Genomic DNA, 24351 nt, shown 5'->3' on the forward strand with positions numbered 1-24351 from the left:
CTTATACTATGTCATAATATTGACATTCAGTCCAGTAATCCTCCACTGTAACAGCTCCTTTACTTTGCAGTGAAAATTGATTTGTATATTCTTTTCCTCTGAGTCCTTGTGGGATTTTTTTTTTTTTAATTCAGACAGAAAGTCACAAAAATTATACTCATCCTCATCAGTTCACTCAGTCCCATGTAATTAATTTCTTTTTTTTTCATCTTGATCTTTTGTTAGCACTTTTATGAGTTCATCAGTTTTTCATTAGAGTTCTGAAAATGCTTATTCATTCAGTTCAGCAGTACAGTCAGTTACCAGAAACCTGTACTTGTCAGAGTCTTTTCCATGAATTTCTTGAAGATGAAACTCTTTTATAGGAACATATTTGCAAAATCATCAGAGTACACCCAGAACTGTCTGTAAATGACAAAAGACTTAAAAATGACCATGGTTAAAGATTTGATGAAAGTTCATAATAATGCAGTTGACAAGAAAATTAGTTATTTCTGAGATATACATTTTAAAGTAATAACTAGGATTATTACTTATAACATTATACCAGAACATATAAGATTTTTAGACGTTTCCTGTAATGTCTGAAACATTTATATTAACATATTTCCATACAAATACAAATATAAGATTTTTAGAAATTTCATGTAATGTCTGAAACATTTATATTAACATATTTCCATACATATTTCCATACAAATACAAATATAAGATTTTTAGAAATTTCATGTAATGTCTGAAACATTTATATTAACATATTTCCATACATATTTCCATACAAATACAAATATAAGATTTTTAGAAATTTCATGTAATGTCTGAAACATTTATATTAACATATTTCCATACATATTTCCATACAAATACAAATATAAGATTTTTAGAAATTTCATGTAATGTCTGAAACATTTATATTAACCTATTTCCATACATATTTCCATACAAATACAAATATAAGATTTTTAGAAATTTCATGTAATGTCTGAAACATTTATATTAACATATTTCCATACAAATAACCCAATGAAAGTTTAGTATTAGTTGTTTTGTTTGTTTTTTTATACTGCAGGTTCTTATTAGGCATCAGTTTTATACACATCAGTGTATACATGTCAATCCCAATCGCCCAATTCAGCACATCACCATCCCCACCTCATCGCAGTTTTCCCCCCTTGGTGTCCATATGTCCATTCTCTACATCTGTGTCTCAACTTCTGCCCTGCAAACTGGCTCATCTGTACCATTTTTCTATGTTCCACATACATGCATTAACATACGATATTTGTTTTTCTCTTTCTGACTTACTTCACTCTGTATGACAGTCTCTAGATCCATCCACTTCTCAACAAATGACTCAATTTCGTTCCTTTTTATGGCTGAATAATATTCCATCGTATATATGTACCACAACTTCTTTATCCATTCGTCTGTTGATGGGCATTTAGGTTGCTTCCATGACCTGGCTATTGTAAATAGTGCTGCAATGAACATTCGGGTGCACGTGTCTTTTTGAATTACGGTTTTCTCTGGGTATATGCCCAGTAGTGGGATTGCTGGGTCATATGGTAATTCTATTTTTAGTTTTTTAAGGAACCTCCATATTGTTCTCCATAGTGGCTGTATCAATTTACATTCCCACCAACAGTGCAAGAGGGTTCCCTTTTCTCCACACCCTCTCCAGCATTTGTTGTTTGTAGATTTTCTGATGATGCCCATTCTAACAGGAGTGAGGTGATACCTCATTGTAGTTTTGATTTGCATTTCTCTAATAATTAGTGATGTTGAGCATCTTTTCATGTGCTTCGTGGCCGTCTGTATGTCTTCTTTGGAGAAATGTCTATTTAGGTCTTCTGCCCATTTTTGGATTGGGGTGTTTGTTTCTTTGATATTGAGCTGAATGAGCTGTTTATATATTTTGGAGATTAATCCTTTGTCCGTTGATTCATTTGCAAATATTTTCTCCCATTCTGAGGGTTGTCTTTTCGTCTTGTTTATGGTTTCCTTTGCTGTGCAAAAGCTTTGAAGTTTCATTAGGTCCCACTTGTTTATTTTTGTTTTTATTTCCATTACTCTAGGAGGTGGATCGAAAAAGATCTTGCTGTGATTTATGTCAAAGAGTGTTCTTCCTATGTTTTCCTCTAAGAGTTTTATAGTGTCCAGTCTTATATTTAGGTCTCTAACCCATTTTGAGTTTATTTTTGTGTATGGTGTTAGGGAGTATTCTAATTTCATTCTTTTACATGTGGCTGTCCAGTTTTCCCAGCACCACTTATTGAAGAGACTGTCTTTTCTCCATTGTATATCTTTGCCTCCTTTGTCATAGATTAGTTGACCATAGGTGCGTGGGTTAATCTCTGGGCTTTCTATCTTGTTCCATTGATCTATGTTTCTGTTTTTGTGCCAGTACCATATTGTCTTGATTACTGTAGCTTTGTAGTATAGTCTGAAGTCAGGGAGTCTGATTCCTCCAGCTCCATTTTTTTGCCTCAAGACTGCTTTGGCTATTCGGGGTCTTTTGTGTCTCCATACAAATTTTAAGATGATTTGTTCTAGCTCCGTAAAAAATGCCATTGGTAATTTGATAGGGATTGCATTGAATCTGTAGATTGCTTTGGGTAGTATACTCATTTTCAAAATGTTGATTCTTCCAATCCAAGAACATGGTATATCTCTCCATCTGTTGGTATCATCTTTAATTTCTTTCATCAGTGTCTTATAGTTTTCTGCATACAGGTCTTTTGTCTCCTTAGGTAGGTTTATTCCTAGGTATTTTATTCTTTTTGTTGCAATGGTAAATGGGAGTGTTTCCATAATTTCTCTTTCAGATTTTTCATCATTAGTGTATAGGAATGCAAGAGATTTCTGTGCATTAATTTTGTAACCTGCAACTTTACCATATTCATTAATTAGCTCTAGCAGTTTTCTGGTGGCAGTTTTAGGATTCTCTATGTATAGTATCATGTCATCCGCAAACAGTGACAGTTTTACTTCTTCTTTTCCAATTTGTATTCCTTTTATTTCTTTTTCTTCTCTGATTGCCATTAGGACTTCCAAAACTATGTTGAATAATAGCGGTGAGAGTGGACATCCTTATCTCGTTCCTGATCTTAGAGGAAATGCTTTCAGTTTTTCACCATTGAGAATGATGTTTGCTGTGGGTTTGTCATATATGGCCTTTATTATGTTGAGGTAGGTTCTCTCTATGCCCACTTTCTGGAGAGTTTTTATCATAAATGGGTGTTGAATTTTGTCAAAAGCTTTTTCTGCATCTATTGAGATGATCATATGGTTTTTATTCTTCAATTTGTTAATATGGTGTATCACATTGATTGATTTGCGTATATTGAAGAATCCTTGCATCCCTGGGATAAATCCCACTTGATCGTGGTGTATGATCCTTTTAATGTGTTGTTGGATTCTGTTTGCTAGTATTTTGTTGAGGATTTTTGCATCTATATTCATCAGTGATATTGGTCTGTAATTTTCTTTTTTTGTAGTGTCTTTGTCTGGTTTTGGTATCAGGGTGATGGTGGCCTCATAGAATGAGTTTGGGAGAGTTCCTTCCTCTGCAATTTTTTGGAAGAGTTTGAGAAGGATGGGTGTTAGCTCTTCTCTAAATGTTTGATAGAATTCACCTGTGAAGCCATCTGGTCCTGGACTTTTGTTTGTTGGAAGATTTTTAATCACAGTTTCAATTTCATTACTTGTGATTGGTCTGTTGATATTTTCTGTTTCTTCCTGATTCAGTCTTGGAAGGTTATACCTTTCTAAGAATTTGTCCATTTCTTCCAGGTTGTCCATTTTATTGGCATAAAGTTGCTTGTAGTAGTCTCTTAGGATGTTTTGTATTTCTGCGGTGTCTGTTGTAACTTCTCCTTTTTCATTTCTGATTTTATTGATTTGAGTCCTCTCCCTCTTTTTCTTGATGAGTCTGGCTAATGGCTTATCAATTTTGTTTATCTTCTCAAAGAACCAACTTTTAGTTTTATTGATCTTTGCTATTGTTTTCTTTGTTTCTATTTCATTTATTTCTGCTCTGATCTTTATGATTTCTTTCCTTCTGCTAACTTTGGGTTTTGTTTGTTCTTCTTTCTCTAGTTTCTTTAGGTGTAAAGTTAGATTGTTTACTTGAGATTTTTCTTGTTTCTTTAGGTAGGCTTGTATAGCTATAAACTTCCCTCTTAGAACCGCTTTTGCTGCATCCTATAGGTTTTGGGTCGTCGTGTTTTCATTGTCATTTGTCTCTAGGTATTTTTTTATTTCCTGTTTGATTTCTTCAGTGATCTCTTGGTTATTTAGTAACGTATTGTTTAGCCTCCATGTGTTTGTCTTCTTTACGTTTTTTTCCCTGTAATTCATTTCTAATCTCATAGCGTTGTGGTCAGAAAAGATGCTTGATATGATTTCAATTTTCTTAAATTTACTGAGGCTTGATTTGTGACCCAAGATGTGATCTATCCTGGAGAATGTTCCGTGTGCACTTGAGAAGAACGTGTAATCTGCCATTTTTGGATGGAATGTCCTATATATATCAATTAAATCTATCTGGTCTATTGTGTCATTTAACGCTTCTGTTTCCTTATTTATTTTCATTTTGGATGATCTGTCCATTGGTGTAAGTGAGGTGTTAAAGTCCCCCACTATTATTGTGTTACTGTCGATTTCCTCTTTTATAGCTGTTAGCAGTTGCCTTATGTATTGAGGTGCTCCTATGTTGGGTGCATATATATTTATAATTGTTATATCTTCTTCTTGGATTGATCCCTGGATCATTATGTAGTGTCCTTCCTTGTCTCTTGTAACATTCTTTATTTTAAAGTCTATTTTATCTGATATGAGTATAGCTACTCCAGCTTTCTTTTGATTTCCATTTGCATGGAATATCTTTTTCCATCCCCTCACTTTCAGTCTGTGTGTGTCCCTAGGTCTGAAGTGGGTCTCTTGTAGACAGCATATATATGGGTCTTGTTTTTGTATCCATTCAGCCAGTCTATGTCTTTTGGTTGGGGCATTTAATCCATTCACGTTTAAGGTAATTATCGATATGTATGTTCCTATGACCATTTTCTTAATTGTTTTGGGTTTGTTTTTGTAGGTCCTTTTCTTCTCTTGTGTTTCCCACTTAGAGAAGTTCCTTTAGCATTTGTTGTAGAGCTGGTTTGGTGGTGCTGAATTCTCTTAGCTTTTGCTTGTCTGTAAAGCTTTTGATTTCTCCATCAAATCTAAATGAGATCCTTGCTGGGTAGAGTAATCTTGGTTGTAGGTTCTTCCCTTTCATCACTTTAAGTATTTCATGCCACTCCCTTCTGGCTTGCAGAGTTTCTGCTGAGAAATCAGCTGTTAACCTTATGGGGGTTCCCTTGTATGTTATTTGTCGTTTTTCCCTTGCTGCTTTCAATAATTTTTCTTTGTCTTTAATTTTTGCCACTTTGATTACTATGTGTCTCGGCGTGTTTCTCCTTGGGTTTATTCTGTATGGGACTCTCTGCGCTTCCTGGACTTGGGTGGCTATTTCCTTTCCCATGTTAGGGAAGTTTTTGACTATAATCTCTGCAAATATTTTCTCTGGTCCTTTCTCTCTCTCTTCTCCTTCTGGGACCCCTATAATGTGAATGTTGTTGCGTTTAATGTTGTCCCAGAGGTCTCTTAGGCTGTCTTCATTTCTTTTCATTCTTTTTTCTTTAGTCTGTTCCGCAGCAGTGAATTCCACCATTCTGTCTTCCAGGTCACTTATCCGTTCTTCTGCCTCAGTTATTCTGCTATTGATTCCTTCTAGTGTAGTTTTCATTTCAGTTATTGTATTGGTCATCTCTGTTTGTTTGTTCTTTAATTCTTCTAGGTCTTTGTTAATCATTTCTTGCATCTTCTCAATCTTTGCCTCCATTCTTATTCCGAGGTCCTGGATCATCTTCACTATCATTATTCTGAATTCTTTTTCTGGAAGGTTGCCTATCTCCACTTCATTTAGTTGTTTTTCTGGGGTTTTTTCTTGTTCCTTCATCTGGTACATAGCCCTCTGCCTTTTCATCTTCTCTGTCTTTCTGTAACTGTGGTTTTTGGTCCACAGGCTGCAGGATTGTAGTTTTTCTTGCTTCTGTTGTCTGCCCTCTGGTGGTTGAGGCTATCTAAGAGGCTTGATGGGAGGCTCTGGTCTAGCTTTAAAAATTTAAATCAGCCTCTGGCCAGCTTTGTGACCCAGCAAGTCTTTCTTAAGGAACTGGGAACCATGTCTTTGAAGTGGAATTGAAACTGTGCACCTCAGATTGGGACTTGAACCCACGCAGCAGGGACTTGAACCCAGCTAAAACCCACAGTCTTCCAACTGAGATAACACACCTGGTTTCAGGACTTAATGAAGCTCAGGTTCTTGATGTCTCATCGCAGAAAGAATTCAGTGAGAGACAAAGTGATAGGTGAGAAGTGGATTTATTTAGAGAGAAGCACACTCCACAGACAGAGTGTGGGCCATCTCAGAAGGCGAGAAAGGCACCAGGTATGGGGTTGTCAGTTTTTATAGGGGTGGGTAATTTCATAGGCTAATGAGTGGGAGGAGTATTCCAGCTATTTTGGGAAGGGGCAGGGATTTCCAGGAATTGGGCCACCGCCCACTTTTTGATCCTTATGGTCGGTCTTGGAACTGTCCTGACGCCTGTGGGTGTGTCATTTAGCTTGCTGATGTGAGCTTGCTGATACTGAGGCTCAACGTCTAGTGGAAAAAGTTGACTTGTCCGCCATCTTGGATCCATTTGGTTCTAATCAGTTTACGTTATGTCCTTGGGCTATGTCATTCTTACAAAGGTTGTGCCCTGCCTCCTTTCCTCCTGTTTCAATTCAATTCGGCACTGGTGTACAGAGAAGCTGAGTTTTCGGCATCATTCCTGTGTCTTCTAAGGGGATCTAGTTAATGTATAATGCAGATGCACAATGCACACTAAAGAGGAGGGAGGAGTGGGTCAAATGGCAGAGAAAATGGTGACGGTTAAAATTTTCTTGTCCTGCCTTAAAAATAATTTTGTTTTGTCACACTAATGTAGGTTCCTAGGAGAAAGAGGGTAGAGGACCCAAAATTAACAATACCGAGTTTTCTGCCCTCACTGGCATTTGCTATCTCTTGGGGAAGACAGGCAGACAAGTGTACCAACCACACAAAGGATGAGGAGGCCTAGAAGAAGGAAGTGACTTCTGTGGGCTGAGAACGGAAGCACTTGGCTAAAGGTTCCCAGTGGGAACTTGGAAATTTGTAGGAATTTGTTGCTGCTTTTTTTTTTTTTTTTTTTTTTTTGCTGCACTGGGTCTTTGTTGCTGCACATGGCCTTTCTCTAGTTGCAGCAAGCGGGGGCTACTCTTCGTTGCAGTGCGCGGGCTTCTCATTGCGGTGGCGTCTCTTGTTTCGGAGCACAAGCTCTAGGGGCATGGGCTTCAGTAGCTGCAGCGCGTGGGCTCAGTAGTTGTGGCTCAGCCTCTGGAGTGCAGGCTCAGTAGTTGTGGTGCACGGACTTAGTTGCTCCGCTGCATGTGGGATCTTCCCGGACCAGGGATTGAACCCGTGTCCCCTGCAATGGCAGGTGGACTCTCAACCACTGCGTCACCAGGGAAGTCCCTGTCGCTGCTTTTAAGTCTAGTCGGTGGTTTAAAGAGTTCCTGAGGCTAGGAAAGAAGGACAACTGAGGGGTCATGGACCTCCAGATGTTTTCAGTGAAACATTTCTGGCAGAGAGGACAAGGTTCTGAGGCCCTGTCAGCGCCCTACGGGGAAGCAGAGTGGCTTAGCTTCCTTCTCTCCATAATCCGACCCAAGACATCTGCTCTGTCTCCTAATCTCACGGAAGACTGGACCTCAGAGCCCAGATGCTTTGCCAGATGTACTGCAACAGGGAACTGCCTCTAGTGCTGGGATGCCCTGGGCAGGCCCCACCAGCCAAAGGGTCTAAACCTTGGAGTCTGGGTCACTCAAAGAAGCAGGGTCTTCAGCACATGCAAGACCTCCTCTGTTTCTCCAGCTCCCACTCCGGGCCTGAGAACCAACTAAACTCTGCTTGTCTGAGGTCACCTTTCATCATCTGTTACTGATGGGATCTGGTTGTCTGCTTAGGAAGGATTGTCCCTCTGCTTAAACTTTAAAATGGTGCAAGAACTTCAATGCTATAAGAACTGAGACACTGAATACACAAATGGACAACAGTCACACCGTATATGACAATAGAACTCTGACCCAGAAAACCCGAAGCAACTAGGCAGGGAACCAATCTACAGCCTCTGCAGCAGTCAGCCCAGAATGGTCAGGAGGTGGTCAGGACTGCCAACGTCCCAATTTTTCTGCAGCCCCATTCCTTCCCCCACTTTTTTTCCAACTCAGCACTAGTCAGGGAAAGCCAAATACACGCTCCCAAAGATACCTTGTTTCTAGTTAGCCCACTTCCAGCTTCCCCAGGCCAAAACCCTCCAATCAGAGCACACCTGAGCCTTACCCTCTTCTTCTGCTACGAAGCCTCCCAGCTCCCTGCCTGCCTTTGAGTCTCAGTCAAATACAAGTGATGGTGGCTGACTTCCTTGCGGTAGCCAGTTCTGGATGAATAGCACTCTGTTCTCATTTGGGTGGTCTTCGTTTGTTGCCACAGCACTCTACAGAGTTTCCTTAGGTGTGCACGTGAAGCACAGGTGCTAATTCAGGCAAAGCAGATCCTGCAGTGCTAGAGGCCGAGGGGGACAGGAAGGAAACCTCAGTGTTTCTGATGACACTGAAAAAATCTGGCTTGCGCTGACCTGAACCATAGGCCTAGATGGTGCCAGTCAAGCATCTCAGGCAGCGTTTGGGCACCAGGAATTCAGACAAAGAGTTCAGTTAGAAACGGGCATCTTTCTAGTTCCTCGGAGCTAGAAAGAGGGAAGGGCTACACTTGGTGCAGAGAGAGAGCTTTAGTCAAGCTGCTTTTTGGTCATGAAAAACAATGACCTTCTCAAAAGAGTTCAGTAAAAAGGGGTTTGATGTATGGGTACTGGCAACCTCATCAAATCCGGGAATAGGAAATAAAACTGTCAGCTCCCTGATCTGGGAAGTCATTAGAGAGGAGGGCCCTTTACTCTGCGTCTCTGCAGCTGAGTGGGCTCTCATCTGTCTCTTGTCTATTTTTCTCTACACACCAATTCCATTCTATCTGATGAGCAGACTGGTTTCCTCTAATTATTCATCAGCTTGTTGTAATAACCTATCACGGAAAAGAATCTGAAAACTAAATATGTATAACTGAATCACTTTGCTGTACACCTGAAACTAACACAACATTGTAAATCAACTACACTTCAATAAAAAAAGAAGAGATGGAGGATCCCCCAACAAAAAATATAATTACTCATCAGCTTGTGTTTGCCCCCAAATGGCCACTCCAGGCACCAAGTCTATTTGAGTTTCCAGGGGCAGAATTACCATTGTTCAATATAGTCTCTGCATGTCTTAGTTCAAACTCTCAAAAAAGAGACATTTGTTTGCACAGTTTATTTGCTCCAGCCAAGCCACACAGGTCATAGATCACTGGCCCAGCAATGGATTATGTCTTCAGTCAAATTATCCATCAGTGGCTCAATCATTGGAGGCTGAGGGAACAGGGCATGTCTTACATAAGAATGGGATCACATTGAATGTTATGACATGTTCTAGTACAGAAAGCAGTGTTATTAAATAACACGGACTACGTATATCCACCAATCATTACAAATGTCCACTGAGGGAAAACAGTGGATTACAGGATATGACAGTGGATCGGAGAATAATGAAGCTTATTCCTAGAAAGATTCCTAGAGAAGATGGAAGGAAAGGGGTTCTATGCAGAGGGGACCAGGAATGACTTTGTGCCAAGCTGATAGAAGAGTTGTATTCAGGATCCACGAGGAAACGGGGTCAAACGTGATGGGACTTCAAACAGGACACAGGCTGTATGGCCCTTCTGCAATTCTTGGAATATTCAGTGTGGACAGATCTTAGAGATCATCAAGTCCAACGCTGTCATACTTCAGATGAGAGCACTGAGGGCCAGAGTGGCAGGTGACAAGGTGATACAGTTGTGGCCACAGAGTTTGAGTTAGAACCAAGGCCAGAGTCCAAGTACCTGTCTCCAAGCTCCACTTCTTTCTGCTATAGACCATTCAGGATCCCTCAGCTAGCTCATCCTTTTGCTAAGGCAATCCTCTCTTTTAATACTGGGGATTTGAACGACGGATACCCGGTAGTGAAGAGAAAGAGGAACTAGCCCCTCCTCTGTGGTCACTGTTGGAGGACAATCCGCTCCTCGGCATTATCCTCATACTCTTTTCCAAAACTGTTCGAACTCTGACCCACACATCCCTGAGGACCCCCAACACCGTGTCATTCCTCAGAGTACATATGAAGGGGTTGAGGAATGGAGCAACAACACTGCTCAGGACGGAAGGGACCTTGTTGATCTCCAGATATTCTTTCTGGGAGGGAGTCACATAGATAACACCATGATGCTACCAGAAATCACAACTATGGTCAGGTGGGAAGCACAGGTGTTGAAGGGCTTCTTCCTCCCACTTGCAGAAGGGATGCACGTTACTGTCGGGGCGATGTACGTATAGGAATAGGCCACGAGGACCCTGCAGCAGAGGATGACTGTGGACGAAAGCATAAAATGCATCAGCTCAATGGCAGTGGTGCCACACAGGCCAGGGCCAGCCAGGGCCCACTGTCACAGAAGAAGTGGTCAAAGATGTTGGAGTCACAGAAGGACAGCTAGGAGATGAGGATGGTTGGAAAGAGCACAGGCAGGAAGCTTCCCACCCAAGAGAACACAACGGTCCCAATGCAGACAGAAGGCCTCATGATGGTGCTATACCGCAGGGGGTAGCAGATGGTGACATAGCGGGCATAGGACATGACTGCCAGCAGGAGAAACACTACCGTGCCCTGGAAGAAGTAGAAATAGCACTATAGTAGATACAGCCAGCAAAGGAGATGGTTTTATCCCCAGATACTGAGTTGGCCAATGCTTTTGGAGAAATGACGGAGGTGCAGAGGATGTCCAGGATGAGAGGTTGCACAGGAAGAAGTACATGGGGGTGTGGAGGCGGGAGTAGGACAGCACCACAGAGATGATCAGCAGGTTCCCCAGGAGCGTCAGCAGGAATGTGGGCAGTAGCAGCACCAAGAACAGCAGCTCCACCTGCCTGCTGAGAGGAAATCCCAGCAAAATAAACTCCATCGCCCGACAGTCTGACTCTCCATGGGCCCGCAGGCCCAGCTCAGTTCCCCTAATGGAACAGATGTATTTAGGAGCGTGTTCAGTGTATGAAACGCCATGGCTGTTCACTAGAAAAATACAAACATAGAATGTGCTAATCCAGATTAGATATGTGAGCCAAATTTAACTTGGTTTTAAATTATTTGCCTATGGAGTTGGAAAATGTATGTTGTTGCTGTTTTTTTTAATGATAATGTTCACTGTTAGTAAGGGAGCCTGCCATGAGACCTCACTATCACACAGTTCATGTGAACTTCCTAAAAAATAATTTAGCAATTTCTATCAAAAACCTAGGGACTTCCCTGGCGATCCAGTGGTTAAGACATCGCCTTCCAATACAGGGGGTGTGGGTTCGATCCCTGGTTGGGGAGCTAAGATCCCACATGCCTCGTGGCCAAAAAACCAAAACATAAAATAGAAGCAATATTGTAACAAATTCAATAAAGACTTTAAAAATGGTCCACATCAAAAAAAAAAAAAAACAACTTAAAAAAAAAAAAAACCTGAAAATTGCTCCAATCCTTAGACTTAGACATCCTACTCCCATCTTGAGGAAATAGTCATGGATATTTTGCCACAGGGACATTCACCACAAAATTGTTTACAATAATGACAATTTGGCAACAACTTAAATATCCAAAAATGGGGGATGGAATAAGTAAACTGTGGAATATCTAAACAGTAACATATCATGTAGTCATTAAAAATTATATAAGAATGCCAAAATATTCACAATGTATTATTATTATTAAGGGTTTGTTTTAAAAGCAAGTTATAAACTAGTAGTAACTTTATGATCCCATTTGGGGGGTAAAATGTAAATCAGCAAAGATCCTAATATAGTCAAGACGTTGCTAAAGGAGAAGATGGTGGGGAGGACTTGCCTGAGCAGACATCACGACATAAAACCAGAGTGATGAAGGCAAGATGGTATTGGCACAAATATACGTAAAATGACCAGCAGAACACAATAAAGAGCCAAGAAACAACCCCACACAATATGGAACAGTGCTACATGTCAGAGATGAAAGGAAGCTGGTACTACTGATTGTCCATATGGGGAAAAAGTAAAATTAGATTCCCTGTCTCACAGCAGACACTAACATCCATTCCAGAAGGACAAAAAAATTAAGTGTAAAAACCAAAACTTCTAGAAGAAAAGATAGGAGAATATTGTTTTGGGCCCTAGCATATAAAAGAATTTACTAAAGTTCAGAAAAGTGCTAAACAAAAAAGAGAATATTGATAAATTAAGCTACATTAAAATTAAGAGCTTCTGTTTATTAAAAGACCCCCAAAGTAAAATTAAAGGCAAATTACAAACAGGGAGAACATATGTGTGACACAGATAACAGACAAATGTTTAGTAACCATAATATATAATCAGCATACTGATTTTTACAAAGCCATAAGGAATAGATAAGCAGCAATCCAATAGAAAAATGGGCCAAACATTTGACCTGAATTACATTAAAGAGGAAAGAAATATAGTCAATAAATGTACCAAAAGATGCTTGATCTCATTAGTAATTAGGGAAATGCAAATTAAGACAGTAGCAAGATACTATTTTATACCCCCTATATTGAAAAAAAAAGACACATGATAAAAACAAGTGTTGAAAAGACTGTGAATCCATACAAGTTCTTTTCTTTTAATTTTTTAAAAATGTTATTGAAATACAGTTGATTTACAATGTAGTGTTTAATTTCTGCTGTACAGCAAGGTGACTCAGTTATACAATATATATTCTTTTTCATATTCTTTTCCATTATGGTTTATCACAGGATATTGAATATAGTCCCCTGTGTTATACAGTAGGACCTTGCTGCTTACTAATGACCAAGACCGTCTATGGACTGGACTAGGGAAGACAGAAAAATAAACTAGTGAAGAAAAAAGCTGCAAAAATCCCAAGGATTGAGTTAACCTCTGCCCATCTCAGAATTCACTCTCAGCCACTCCCGCATGGAGTCTGCCCGCAGGACCTGCCCCCACCTCACTGTAGTCACATCACACAGCCTCTGCAGCCAACTCACTGTGTCTGTATTGCACAAGGATCTTTTCTTTTTAAAAAGTTTCCTTGAGATATAACTCATATACCATACAATCCGCCCATGTAAAGTGTACAAATCAATAGCTTGTAGTATTTAGTTGTGCATTCATCATCACAATCAATTTCAGAACAATTTTATCAACCCCTCCAACCCCGGGCAACCAATTTTTTAAAAAAATTTTTATTGAAGTATACTTGATTTACAATATCATGTAAGTTTCAGGTGTACGGCACAGCGATTCGGTTATATATATATTCCTTTTCAGATTCTTTTCCCTTATAGGTTATTACATAATATTGAGTGTAGTTCCCTGTGCTATACAGTAGGTCCTTGCTGGTTATCTATTTTATACATTGTAGTGGGTATATGTTAATCCCAGCCTACTAATTTATCCCTCCCCTCACCCCCTTCCCTGGCAACTAATCTACTTTCTGTGTCTGTGGATTTGCCTATTCCGGACATTTCATATAAATGGATTATATAATATGTGGTCCTTTATGTCTGGCCTCTTTCACTTACCATAATGTTTTCAAGGTTCTGCCACGTTGTAGCATGGATCATTGCCAAGGATCTCGAAGAAGGAATGTGGCAGGAGGAAATGCCATGGCCCCAGGGAGAAGCCCTGACCCCTAGTTATGGCAGACACACTTGCTCGGACACACACACACACACACACACACACACACACACACACACACACACACACACACGGCAATTACCAAGAGCAGACATATGCAAATTCTAGAAAATCAAGAAGAATGATGCAGAGGGTGAACCTTGGTCACCAAGGCTGGAAACAGTAAGATGAGGAAGCAAGACATCTCATTTAACTCTCAAAGTACATCTTTGCAGGAACTGCCACTGCACCCAGTGGAAAGTAACCCCTTAATATCAAAAATTTCAAGAAGTTGAATGAAGGCAAAGATACATGCCTTAGATTATAACAGGACCTTCTGCCCTTTAGGCAACCCAGAAAAGCCAAATGGTTGCTCTGCATTCAGCTCAACTGGGGACCCCTCATGCCACCTCTAAGCTCAGGTCTGCTCATCCGGACTCTGCTGCCACCTAGAACCTTCTACAGTAATTACCTTGATCAAAAGCCACAGTGAGCTTCACATTAGACCAGCAGCATCTGACAGGTGAAATGAACCCCTCCCAACTCATCTGGACTTCTGCCCTGGCTGTGAAGTCTTCCCTGATGAGTGTGCACATGGTGTAGACTGCTGGAAAGTTTAGTCTGTTGGGTTTTTACACTCCTTAGGAAGTTACAGGGAGTGGCACCCATTCCAGTACTGAGAGGTCTAGAGATCTTCTGGGCCCTCACCCTGAATGGGTGAGGAAGTAGCCTTCAGTCCAACTGGGCCATCTACTGACCAACTGGAGCCTCCCATGCTGTTTATACCGTCTGACGCAGGTAGGGAAGGTCGGGGGGAGCCTCTCCAGCAAGCTACTGGATGCTGCTTTGTCCCCCTCTCATGCTGCCGTCTTCCCTGCCTCCTCTGTCGTCCTCTGCTCAATGCCTATAGTCTAGTCTTGGTTGCTTCTTGGGAAAAGGAACACTGCACTCACCTGACAGGCAACAATTATCATCCCGTTTCTCTCATTTCCTCCTCCTATGTCCCCTCAATCCAACATGTACCACCTCCCCATCAGATGTTTTCAGAGACTGGTAGGCCAAATGTCCCTGGAGCTAAACTTATCCTATGGTTACTGCAGGACAGTTGAATCCTGTCGGGGAAATATAGCTAGTACATGGAGAGAAATCTGGACCTGGAGTGGAGAGACCTGGTTTCAAGTTCCACCCCTTACCACCTTTGAGACTGGACAAATCACCTCACCTTTCCGGACATCCGCACATAAATCCTCACATGATAAGCAGGGATAATCCTCTTTTCCCTATCTTTCTCACAGCCTAGTTGAGAAGCTCAAAATGGAAAATAAGATAATGCATATGAAGTGCCTTAGAAAATCATAAACCACCATAATCAAATGTTGCTGTTATTTCAAGAAGCTCTGCTATCCTGCCATTTTTGGCAAAGGACAAATCCTGTTTTCCTCCTCTTTATGAGATATGGACCATCCCACCTTAAAACACTGTCACTCCTGGCCCCGGGATACATCTCATCAGACCACAGTTCTGCCTTAATCAATTGTTTTCTCCTTGGACAGCATATCTGGTTGGCTACAAAGAGTGAAGACAAGGGAAGATGCTTCTTTACATGGGAATTTTGCTTAACCCTCCCTGCCTAGGATTCCTGGAATGAAGAAACCACCCCCACTGTCCTCCGCCATCTGCATTCTACAGAGTGATCAGCAACACTCACCCAGGGGACTCAGCAATACTCACATTAGCCTGAATGAGGAACACTGGCCAATCCCCAGCATGTCCTGCCCACAGGGCAGCCCCAGGCTTGGGCACCGTCACACCAAGGTTTCCACTGCCGCAGACTCTGCTTGATCAGGGCTGAAAGGGGCAATACAATGGAAGGGTCTCACGTATGGGTCCCATGCTTGGCCCCCACTGGGGCAGGGCGGGGCAGGCTTGGCTCAGGTGAGAGCACGCACTCTCTGAGAAGGATCCAATCATGGGGGAATCCTCAGGGGCACAACTTACCAAGCTGTCCCTGAACACAGCCTGAGCCTGATGCCCCTGAGGCCCACCTAGGAAAGGATGAAAACCCAAACATGTCTACACTAGCAAGAACAGGAGGTGGAACACTAGCCAGGATCAACACTACCAGACATATCTCAGAGAGTCTCGGAGTGCAGTCCTCTATCTGCCCCTCTCCAGTACCGCCCTGGCAACTGTGTCCACCCCTACCACTCCACGCTACCGAGTACCCTCCTCTCCAGCATCCTAAAGTTCTGCTCTCAATATGCCAAATCTTCAGTGATCTCCCACTATCCAAAAGAAAAACCCAAGCTGCTCCGCTGGGTACTCAAGAGCCCCACCCACGGTCTCTCCCAGAATTACCTCCCAGCCTCAGCTCCCACCTTACACACTCTTGTACACATGTTTTACTTCAGTCTGACCACTGTCTTCACTCTGCCCCCAGCTGGCCCAACTGGAATGTCTTCTCCACCCACCTTATTTCCAGAGCCCAGCTCTTGTCCCTCCTGCTCAAGCCTAAGCTGGGTTCTCCCTCTCTAGACATACTTTTCTTGCCACTTGGAATCAGGAATCCACAGTGTAGAACTCAAGTGTTTTTAACTTTTAAAATTTATTTATTTATTTATTTATTTATTTATTTATTTTTGGCTGCGTTGGGTCTTCGTTGCCGCGCACAGGCTTTCTCTAGTTGCCGTGAGCAGGGGTTACTCTTTGTTGCGGTGAGCGGGCTTCTCATTGCAGTGGCTTCTCTTGTTGCGGAGCACGGGCTCTAGGCATGTGGGCTTCAGTAGTTGTGGCTCGCGGGCTCTAGAGCGCAGGCTCAGTAGTTGTGGTGCACGGGCTTACTTGCTCTGCAGCATTTGGGACCTTTCCGGACCAGTGCTCAAACTCATGTCCCCTGCATTGGCAGGCGGATTCTTAACCACTGAGCCACCAAGGAAGTCCTAACTTTTTAAATTTAAATATAACACATACACAGACAAGCACACAAATCACAAGCTCAACGAATTATCATAAAGTGAACACACCCGTGTAACCACCACCTAGGTCATGAGATAGAATGATACTAGCGCCCCAGAAGTCCCTCTCTAACTCCCTTCCTCCATCCCAAAGGTAACCTTTATCCTGATTTCTAACATCATGGGTTAGTTTTGCCTGTTTTTGAAATTCATATAAATGGATCCATATAGTATCTGTTGTTTTGTGTCTGGCATCTTTTGCTCAATCTTACATTTGGGAGGTTCAACTGTGCTGCGTGTGATTCATTTTCATTGCCATTTAATAGTTCATTCTTTCACATATGTACACATACCCTTTTAGTCAACTAACTTGAATGGATCTGTTTTTTTAATTCAAAGTATCAATGACTAAGGAAATAATATTTTTCTAATCAGGAATTTTTTTTTTAAGATCTGAAGCAGAACTCTTACTCTATAGAAATTGATTTAACATGAATAACATGTATAAACTTACGGATTAAGGCACAAACTTACTATAAAGATCAATGATCTCAGAACAGTACCTATATGAGGACAATCCTTCCAGAAAGTTTAAGCCTGCCATCTAATCCTGCTTTAACTTCAGCCACTCCCATGCCTGCCTTCCTCTTACCTGAGCATGTTAATAGCTCTGGCGACTGGCTAATTATAATAAGTGATAAGGACAAATATTTTCCAGACCCAGCCAACAATTTTATGATGTGCTAGGAATCCCCATGAGGATGCTGCTCATAAGTATTTTTTTTTAAAGCATTAGCTTCACTATATAATTGCTGTTTCGTATTAGCCACTACCTCCCTCCAATTGTAAATGATCATAGAATTTTGGAGATGAAAGAATCCCGGTGCTATAACCTTCTCATTCCACAGATAGAGATATTAAATCCAATATAGGTCAAATGAGTTACCCAAGGTAATAAAACTGTTGAAGGAATAAAACCCAGCTCTCCTAAAAGGGAACCCTCATACACCATTGGTGGGAATATAAGTTGGTGCAGCTACTATGGAAAACAGTATGGAGGTTCCTCAGAAAACTAAAAATAGAGTTGCCATATGATCCAGCAATCCCACTCCTGGGTAGATATCCAGACAAAACTGTAATTCTAAAAGGTACATGCGGGACTTCCCTGGTGGTCTAGTGGCTAAGATTCCACGCTCCCAATGCAGGGGGCCTGGGTTCGATCCCTGGTCAGGGAACTAGATCCCACATGCCGCAACTAACAATTCAAATGTCGAAACTAAATATCCTGCATGCCACAACTAAAGATCCCGCAAGCCACAGTGAAGATCCACGTGCCGCAACTAAGACCCAGCACAGCCAAATAAATAAATACATGCACCGCTATGTTCATAGCAGCACTATTCACAATAGCCAAGACATCGAATCAACCTAACTGTCCATCGACAGATAAATGGATAAAAAACATATACAATGGAATACTACTCAGCCATAAAAAGAACAAAATAATGCCATTTGTAGCAACATGATTGGACCTAATATTATCATGCTAAGTCAGAAAGAGAAAGACAAATACCACATGATATCACTTATATATAGAATCAAAAATATGACACAAATGAACTTATCTATGAAACAGAAACAGACTCACAGACATAGAGAACAGATCTGTGGTTGCCAAGGGGGAGGTGGGGTGGGGGTCAGATGGATTGGGAGTTTGGGGTTAACAGATGCAAACTAGTATATATAAAATGGAGGGACTTCCCTGGTGGTCCAGTGGTTAAGAATCTGCCTTCCAATGCAGGGGATGTGGGTTCGATCCCTGGTTGGGGAGCTAAGATCCCACATGCTGCGGGGCAACTAAGCCTGCGCGCCACAACTACAGAGCCCACATGCTCTGGAGCCCGAGTGCCACAACTAGAGAGAAGCCCGCGTGCCACAATGAAAAGCCCTCACGCCACAACGAAAGATCCCACATGCCCAACTAAGACCCGACACAGCCACAAAAAATAAATAAATAAATAGATAGATAAATAAATAGATACATACATTTTAAAAAATGGATAAACAACAAGGTCTTACTGTATAGCACAGGGAACTATATTCAACATCCTGTGATAAACCATAATGGAAAGGAATATAAAAAATAATGTATATAACTGAATCACTTTGCTGTACAGCAGAAATTAACACAACATTGTAAATCAAATATACTTCAATTAAAAAAAAACAAACAAACAGCTCTCCTGACTAGAGCAGTTTGTTGGAGAAGAAAATCAATGAAGGCTGGAGTTACAGGCAAAGGAGTCATGTGAGATTAAGACTGAGCATGCATAAATAACTTACAGTCTTTAGACAGAGGGCAATGAGCACCGGAACGTGAGTAGAAGGAGCCAGGTACCGGGTCAAGTTACCACTTATCAATTATATGACTCCCTGAAGGCGGAAACTAGATTTTATTCATCTTGGTGTTCTCTAAGCCTAGTACCACATAAGGGATGTGAGAGAGGCTCAGTAAGTGAGTAAGCAGGCAAGCAAGTGGATATGAAACCGTACACTCTGGAGAAGTTTATGTAGAGAAGGAAAAAAGGGTGGAGCTTCGGGGAAAGACCTTGGTTAAATCACCATGGGGAACAAGAGGAATAGTCAGAAAGCAAACCAACAGAAACAGAACCGGGCAGGGTTAAGAAGCAGGGGAGGAGAAATCCAAGATGGCAGGAGCGTCAACAGTGCCAAATATATGGAGAGGTTATGAAGAACAAGAATGAAGAAAAAGTCCTTAGTCAATTTACAGAAATAAGGCAAAATGTCTGTTACTAAGCTAGACCAGCAGCATATTTTGGCTGGGCAAGAGTTGGGGTTCCAGTGCATCTGGGAAGAGCAGATAACATCCATCCTCCACCTGGCGCCATTGACATGCTTCCTAAGGTCACACCCCAGAGCATCCACTTATGTTAATTAGTGCCTTGAATGCTGCAGCAGAGGTGAGAAGTGCCCCCTCGTATCTATTTGCATATACCAATTTGCGTATAAAATGAGGACTCTCCCAGGGGTTCAAAGGGACTGGAACTCTAATCTTCTTGTAGATTTAAGGACATAAAAACAGATCGGACGGTGGCCCCAGCCTGAGGATAAGTTTCAGGAAAGGACTATGGCATCCCTAACAGGGAGCTTACCACAGGGAAGAAAGTGTGTGAACTGGTGGGCTATGCTCAGCACCAAATCTTTGGTGCACAGTGTGTCTTCCATTCTGGCAGTTCTTTGGAAGAATCTGTGAGTTAGGGGGCTTCTGAATTGATAGACCTTTTTCATTAAAGCTTCTGATATTTTGGGGCTCAGTTCTCTTTACCATGGAGCCCCATCCCTTTCTGAACTTATTCGGCCTAGGAGTAGGTTCTATGAGCAACTTGACTGTGTCCAGCATGGCTCATAGCAGACCAGTGACGTAGGAGTTTCTGAAAGTGGTAGTGGTTACAGTGGTTCCTCTTGTTCCCTCGCTGGCAGTGGCAGAGGACTTTGAAGTGACCCAGACCAGCTGTTATGGCGATTCAGTCCTCAGCATTTATCAAGCACCCGCCTGAAACACAGTAGACCCTGAGATGCTCAGTAAATGCAGCTGAATGATGACTTCAAAGAAGCCTTTAGAATAAATTGATATCAAAGCCATCGCAAAAACCAGGTAGCAGTGTGAGAATCCTCAAAATGTCACTTATCTCTTCCCCAGACTATCATTGACCGTACATGTCTCAGGTCACCACACTAGGTCAGGACCAGAGGGTCGGAAGAGTGAAGAATTCACACTTCAGCAGCCCTGGCTTTAAATGTCAAGAAGGATAGTGACAGGGATGTCACCATCAAAGCCCCTCATGGCACTGATGCCACTGGTGTTTGCACACCCTGGCCTGGCTTCTGCCAGGCAAGCGCGGGTTTGCTTTTGCCTTTTAGCTCTCAACATTTATTGACACTTCCTTCATCTTGGACACTTTGGGTAGGCACTGGACACACATCAGCGAACAAGCCCAGTCCTTGCCCTCCAGGGGTTTACAGTCTTGAGCAGAAGGTCCACAGATGAACTCCAGGGTATTCTGGGAAAACCCTTGAAATATATGTGAAATGGTGTGTCTACGTAGATTAGGGTGGGGATGGGAAGAGTCAAATTCTCATATGACTTTGTGACTCAAAAAAGGTTAAGAACCACTGATTGGAACCATCCATTTCCCTCATTTCTAGGTTCTTGGTTAAGTAATCAACCACTTAGCGCACCTCCCGGTGTCTCTCACCTTTTACTGTGTCCATGACTTGCCTTCCTTGCCAGCTCACGGCAGACCCCTGGCGGTGGAGGAGGGGAGCACACCTCATGATTGCCATTATCTCAGTTCCCAGGGGCTCTGTCCCAGGAAGGATGAGTTTACCCAGGGAGTGGCCGCCCCTGCTCTTTTGGATGACTTTGGGTTCATCCAGTGAGCAGGCCACTGCCTACTCCCTGACAGGCAGAATGACTAGGGAGGAATTTTTAACTCTTTCTGAAGTACTGCTTGCTTCCTGAGACTTCTCCATGCTAGACATCCATTGACTGAGATGGAAGAACACACTTTTCTTTTACAAAGGGTCAGTGAGATCTCAGGGAGTGCTTCTGACTGGGAGGAATAGGGCAGAGGGAGGGAATGGACTGGGCAGAGCATTTCTGGTTAGCAGTCCTATCTCTCATGCAAAGTAACCAAATGTCATTCTGAAATGCTCATCACTCCTAAGCACATTTTTGTTAGTGTGACTCTTGAAACACAACACACCTACCTCCAGACACTCTCGGAGCTTTCAAAAGGGAGGGACAGATTCCCCTGGTCTTCCCTTAGACGGCACCACCAATCTCCTCCTAGATGCTTTACTATTCTGCCGATTTCTGTAAGATAGAAAACACATTTAAAGGAAAAAAAAATGTGTGCTGAAGTGTTCTAATGAGATTGAACCCCCCAATTTTTGAAAATGTAATGTCTAAAAGCCAGAATAAGTTATTTTAAACTTATCAGCAATTTTCAGATTCAATTTTGGGAACAGACTATGTTTGTTTGGGAAAACATTCCAATGGCTTTATGGCAGCAAAGCCAAAATAGTGTTTTCAATGGTTAAGACAGAGAGAGGTACACTGCTGTCTTTCCTGACATTGAAATGGCTTGCATTATGGAATGAGATCCATCTCTGCAGAAAAAGATGTGTCCTGAGAAGTGAGCCTGGGACTAAAATGGGGTTTTCCCTTCTTACTGGGTCTCAAAAATCAGGGTCCTGCACCCAGGGATGAAAGGAGCAGAGAGAGATATAGGCAAGGGTACTACATGGCAGAAGGTAGGTTTTGTGGCCATGTGGCAGCAGAATGAGGGATGAGGAAAGTGTAAAAGAAAAAAAAAAAAACAAAAAACCTTGTCTAGGTATATATGGCTGGTGGACTCCAAGAATAATAATTTCCTGTATCTCGTTCTATGGGGTTTTCCTCCCTCTTTCCTATACTAGAAGTCCTTCTTATTAACCCAAAGCTTTAGTAGGTGCTGGTCTGTGATGTGCTTGGACAGATAATACAGGGGTCTTCGTCTGTACTTGGGGTGAGGAGGTATGGGGAAAGCAGTAGCAGTTGGAGAAGCTGGTCACAAGATAGCCAGAAGTCCAGCAGAACTCCAGAACCAGCAGGGCTAGGCAGAAAATGTAAGCATCTTCTGGGAATTACATGGGTGGGGAACCAGTCCACAGCTGAACTTCCAGTGGTGGATCAGGATCCGAGCTTGGACTTTTGTGATTTTTAAACACTGAAGGGAAGGATGACCATTGGAGACTAGAGAAGCCAAAGACTTCAGAGTTAGTTAGTTGGTTAGTTAGTTAGTTAGTTAGTTAATACTTGAGTTGCCCCCAAATCATTTATGGCCAAATGTCATGAAAGCATGAACAGTAAGACTTAAAGGCGTTTAGAGGAAGGAAAGGTTGCTCTTCCCCATGATGGCTGGGAAGGCTTCACAAAAGAAGAATTTGAACTTGATTTAGAAGAGGAGGTAGCAGTTGGAAAGGGGGAGGAGCAGGAAGAGCACTCTTGTTAGGAGAAATGGCAGGAGAAAAAGCAGGAAGACCAAGGGTAATTGTGCTTTAAACAAGGAATGGTCCTGTCTGGCTGGAAGCAAGCCTATATTCTTGAGTATTCATCCTCCATACTTCAAATTACTTTAGGTCCCATTTCTGAGGTCCAAGGATGAGAACATATTATGCTCATCTCAGTGGAGTAATCAAAGGTGCTGAAGACATCTCGAGTCCACTGGTATCATTCTCAGAGAGAGACCAATCATCCCAAGAGGATGAGAACTGTTCTAAATGATTCACCCTTGGTTTTCTCATGCCTCACATCCCCTTCTCAAAAGGTACTCCTGCATCTTACACCCAAAACCGCTGAAAAATGCTGCAAGAAATGCACATCTCCTCTTCTGCCCAGACCCCACAGCTACTCTCCTCTGTGCAAAGACTCCTCTGAGAAAGAGGTGTTTTGCTTTCTTGTTTTCATTTAAAAATGCTTATTCAGCACCTCTTCTGTGCCAAGCCTGTTCTAAGTATAGAGTACACAGCAATGAACACACCAGTCTCTGCCCTCATAGAGTTTTCCTTCTAGTAGGGAAGACAGACAAATATAAATATGTAAATAAAATGTCAGGTAGTGTTATGAATAAAAGTAAATAAGCATAGTAAGGGGACAGGGAAGGATTTGTGAGCAAATCCAGAAGCGGCTCTGTTTTACACATGATGGACAGGAAAAGCCCATCTAAAGAGGTGACATTGAGCAGAGAGAGGCTGTAGGTGTGGAGGCCCATGCCTTGAGATGGGCCCTGGTTTTGAGAAGGCCACTGTGGGTGGGCAAGCTCAGTGGACACAGTGGATGAAGAGGTGGAGGGGCAGACAGAGACTCCTAGGAAAGGGACAGAGGAGGAATTATCCTGTAGCTCCTGGACGTGGACCACTCCCACCCATCACAGCCACACAATGCCCATGGTCATAACCCCACTGATCCAGCCCTTGGAAGGGCCTTGCCTGCCATTTTTCCCTCACTCCTTCAACCAGACTCACTAAACTTTCCCAAAGTTACTATGCTCTGCAACTGGGGGATAAAAGGACAAACTTCCAGCTTCAAAGTTAGAGCAATCAACAGCCAAGGGATTTGAGGTGGCTGGGGCCTTATTATCGCAATGTTGTAATGAGTCTCCAGAGAAGCCCCACAAGTTCACTCTAGAGAGGGGAAAGTTTCTGTCAGTGAATCAATACTTGGGGCTCCAAGTTTCAAAATTCCACAGAAACCGGGAAACCATCCAAACACATCTATGTACTAGATGCACATGGAGTCACAAAGTCTCCCAAAAATGACTTACACCAAGGCCTTGGTAGGGATGTTACTCCTGAATGTAGATGAAGGATAATACAGCAGGACCCCTGGGGCTGCCCGTGGTGGAGTT

The 24351-nt window shown here is 42.3% G+C and overlaps 1 protein-coding gene across 1 annotated transcript; it reads right to left on the reverse strand.

The window, feature by feature from the left end:
- Positions 1-10158: 10158 nt before the first annotated feature.
- Positions 10159-11215, reverse strand: LOC103019025 (olfactory receptor 6J1). Its single transcript, XM_057542689.1, is given in 6 exon segments — positions 10159-10193; positions 10301-10469; positions 10472-10699; positions 10795-10941; positions 10944-11041; positions 11044-11215. Coding segments are annotated over 6 exon segments (849 nt in total).
- Positions 11216-24351: the final 13136 nt, after the last annotated feature.

This window comes from Balaenoptera acutorostrata, chromosome 3 (genome assembly GCF_949987535.1).
Source record: "Balaenoptera acutorostrata chromosome 3, mBalAcu1.1, whole genome shotgun sequence".
Classification (NCBI taxonomy): domain Eukaryota; kingdom Metazoa; phylum Chordata; class Mammalia; order Artiodactyla; family Balaenopteridae; genus Balaenoptera; species Balaenoptera acutorostrata.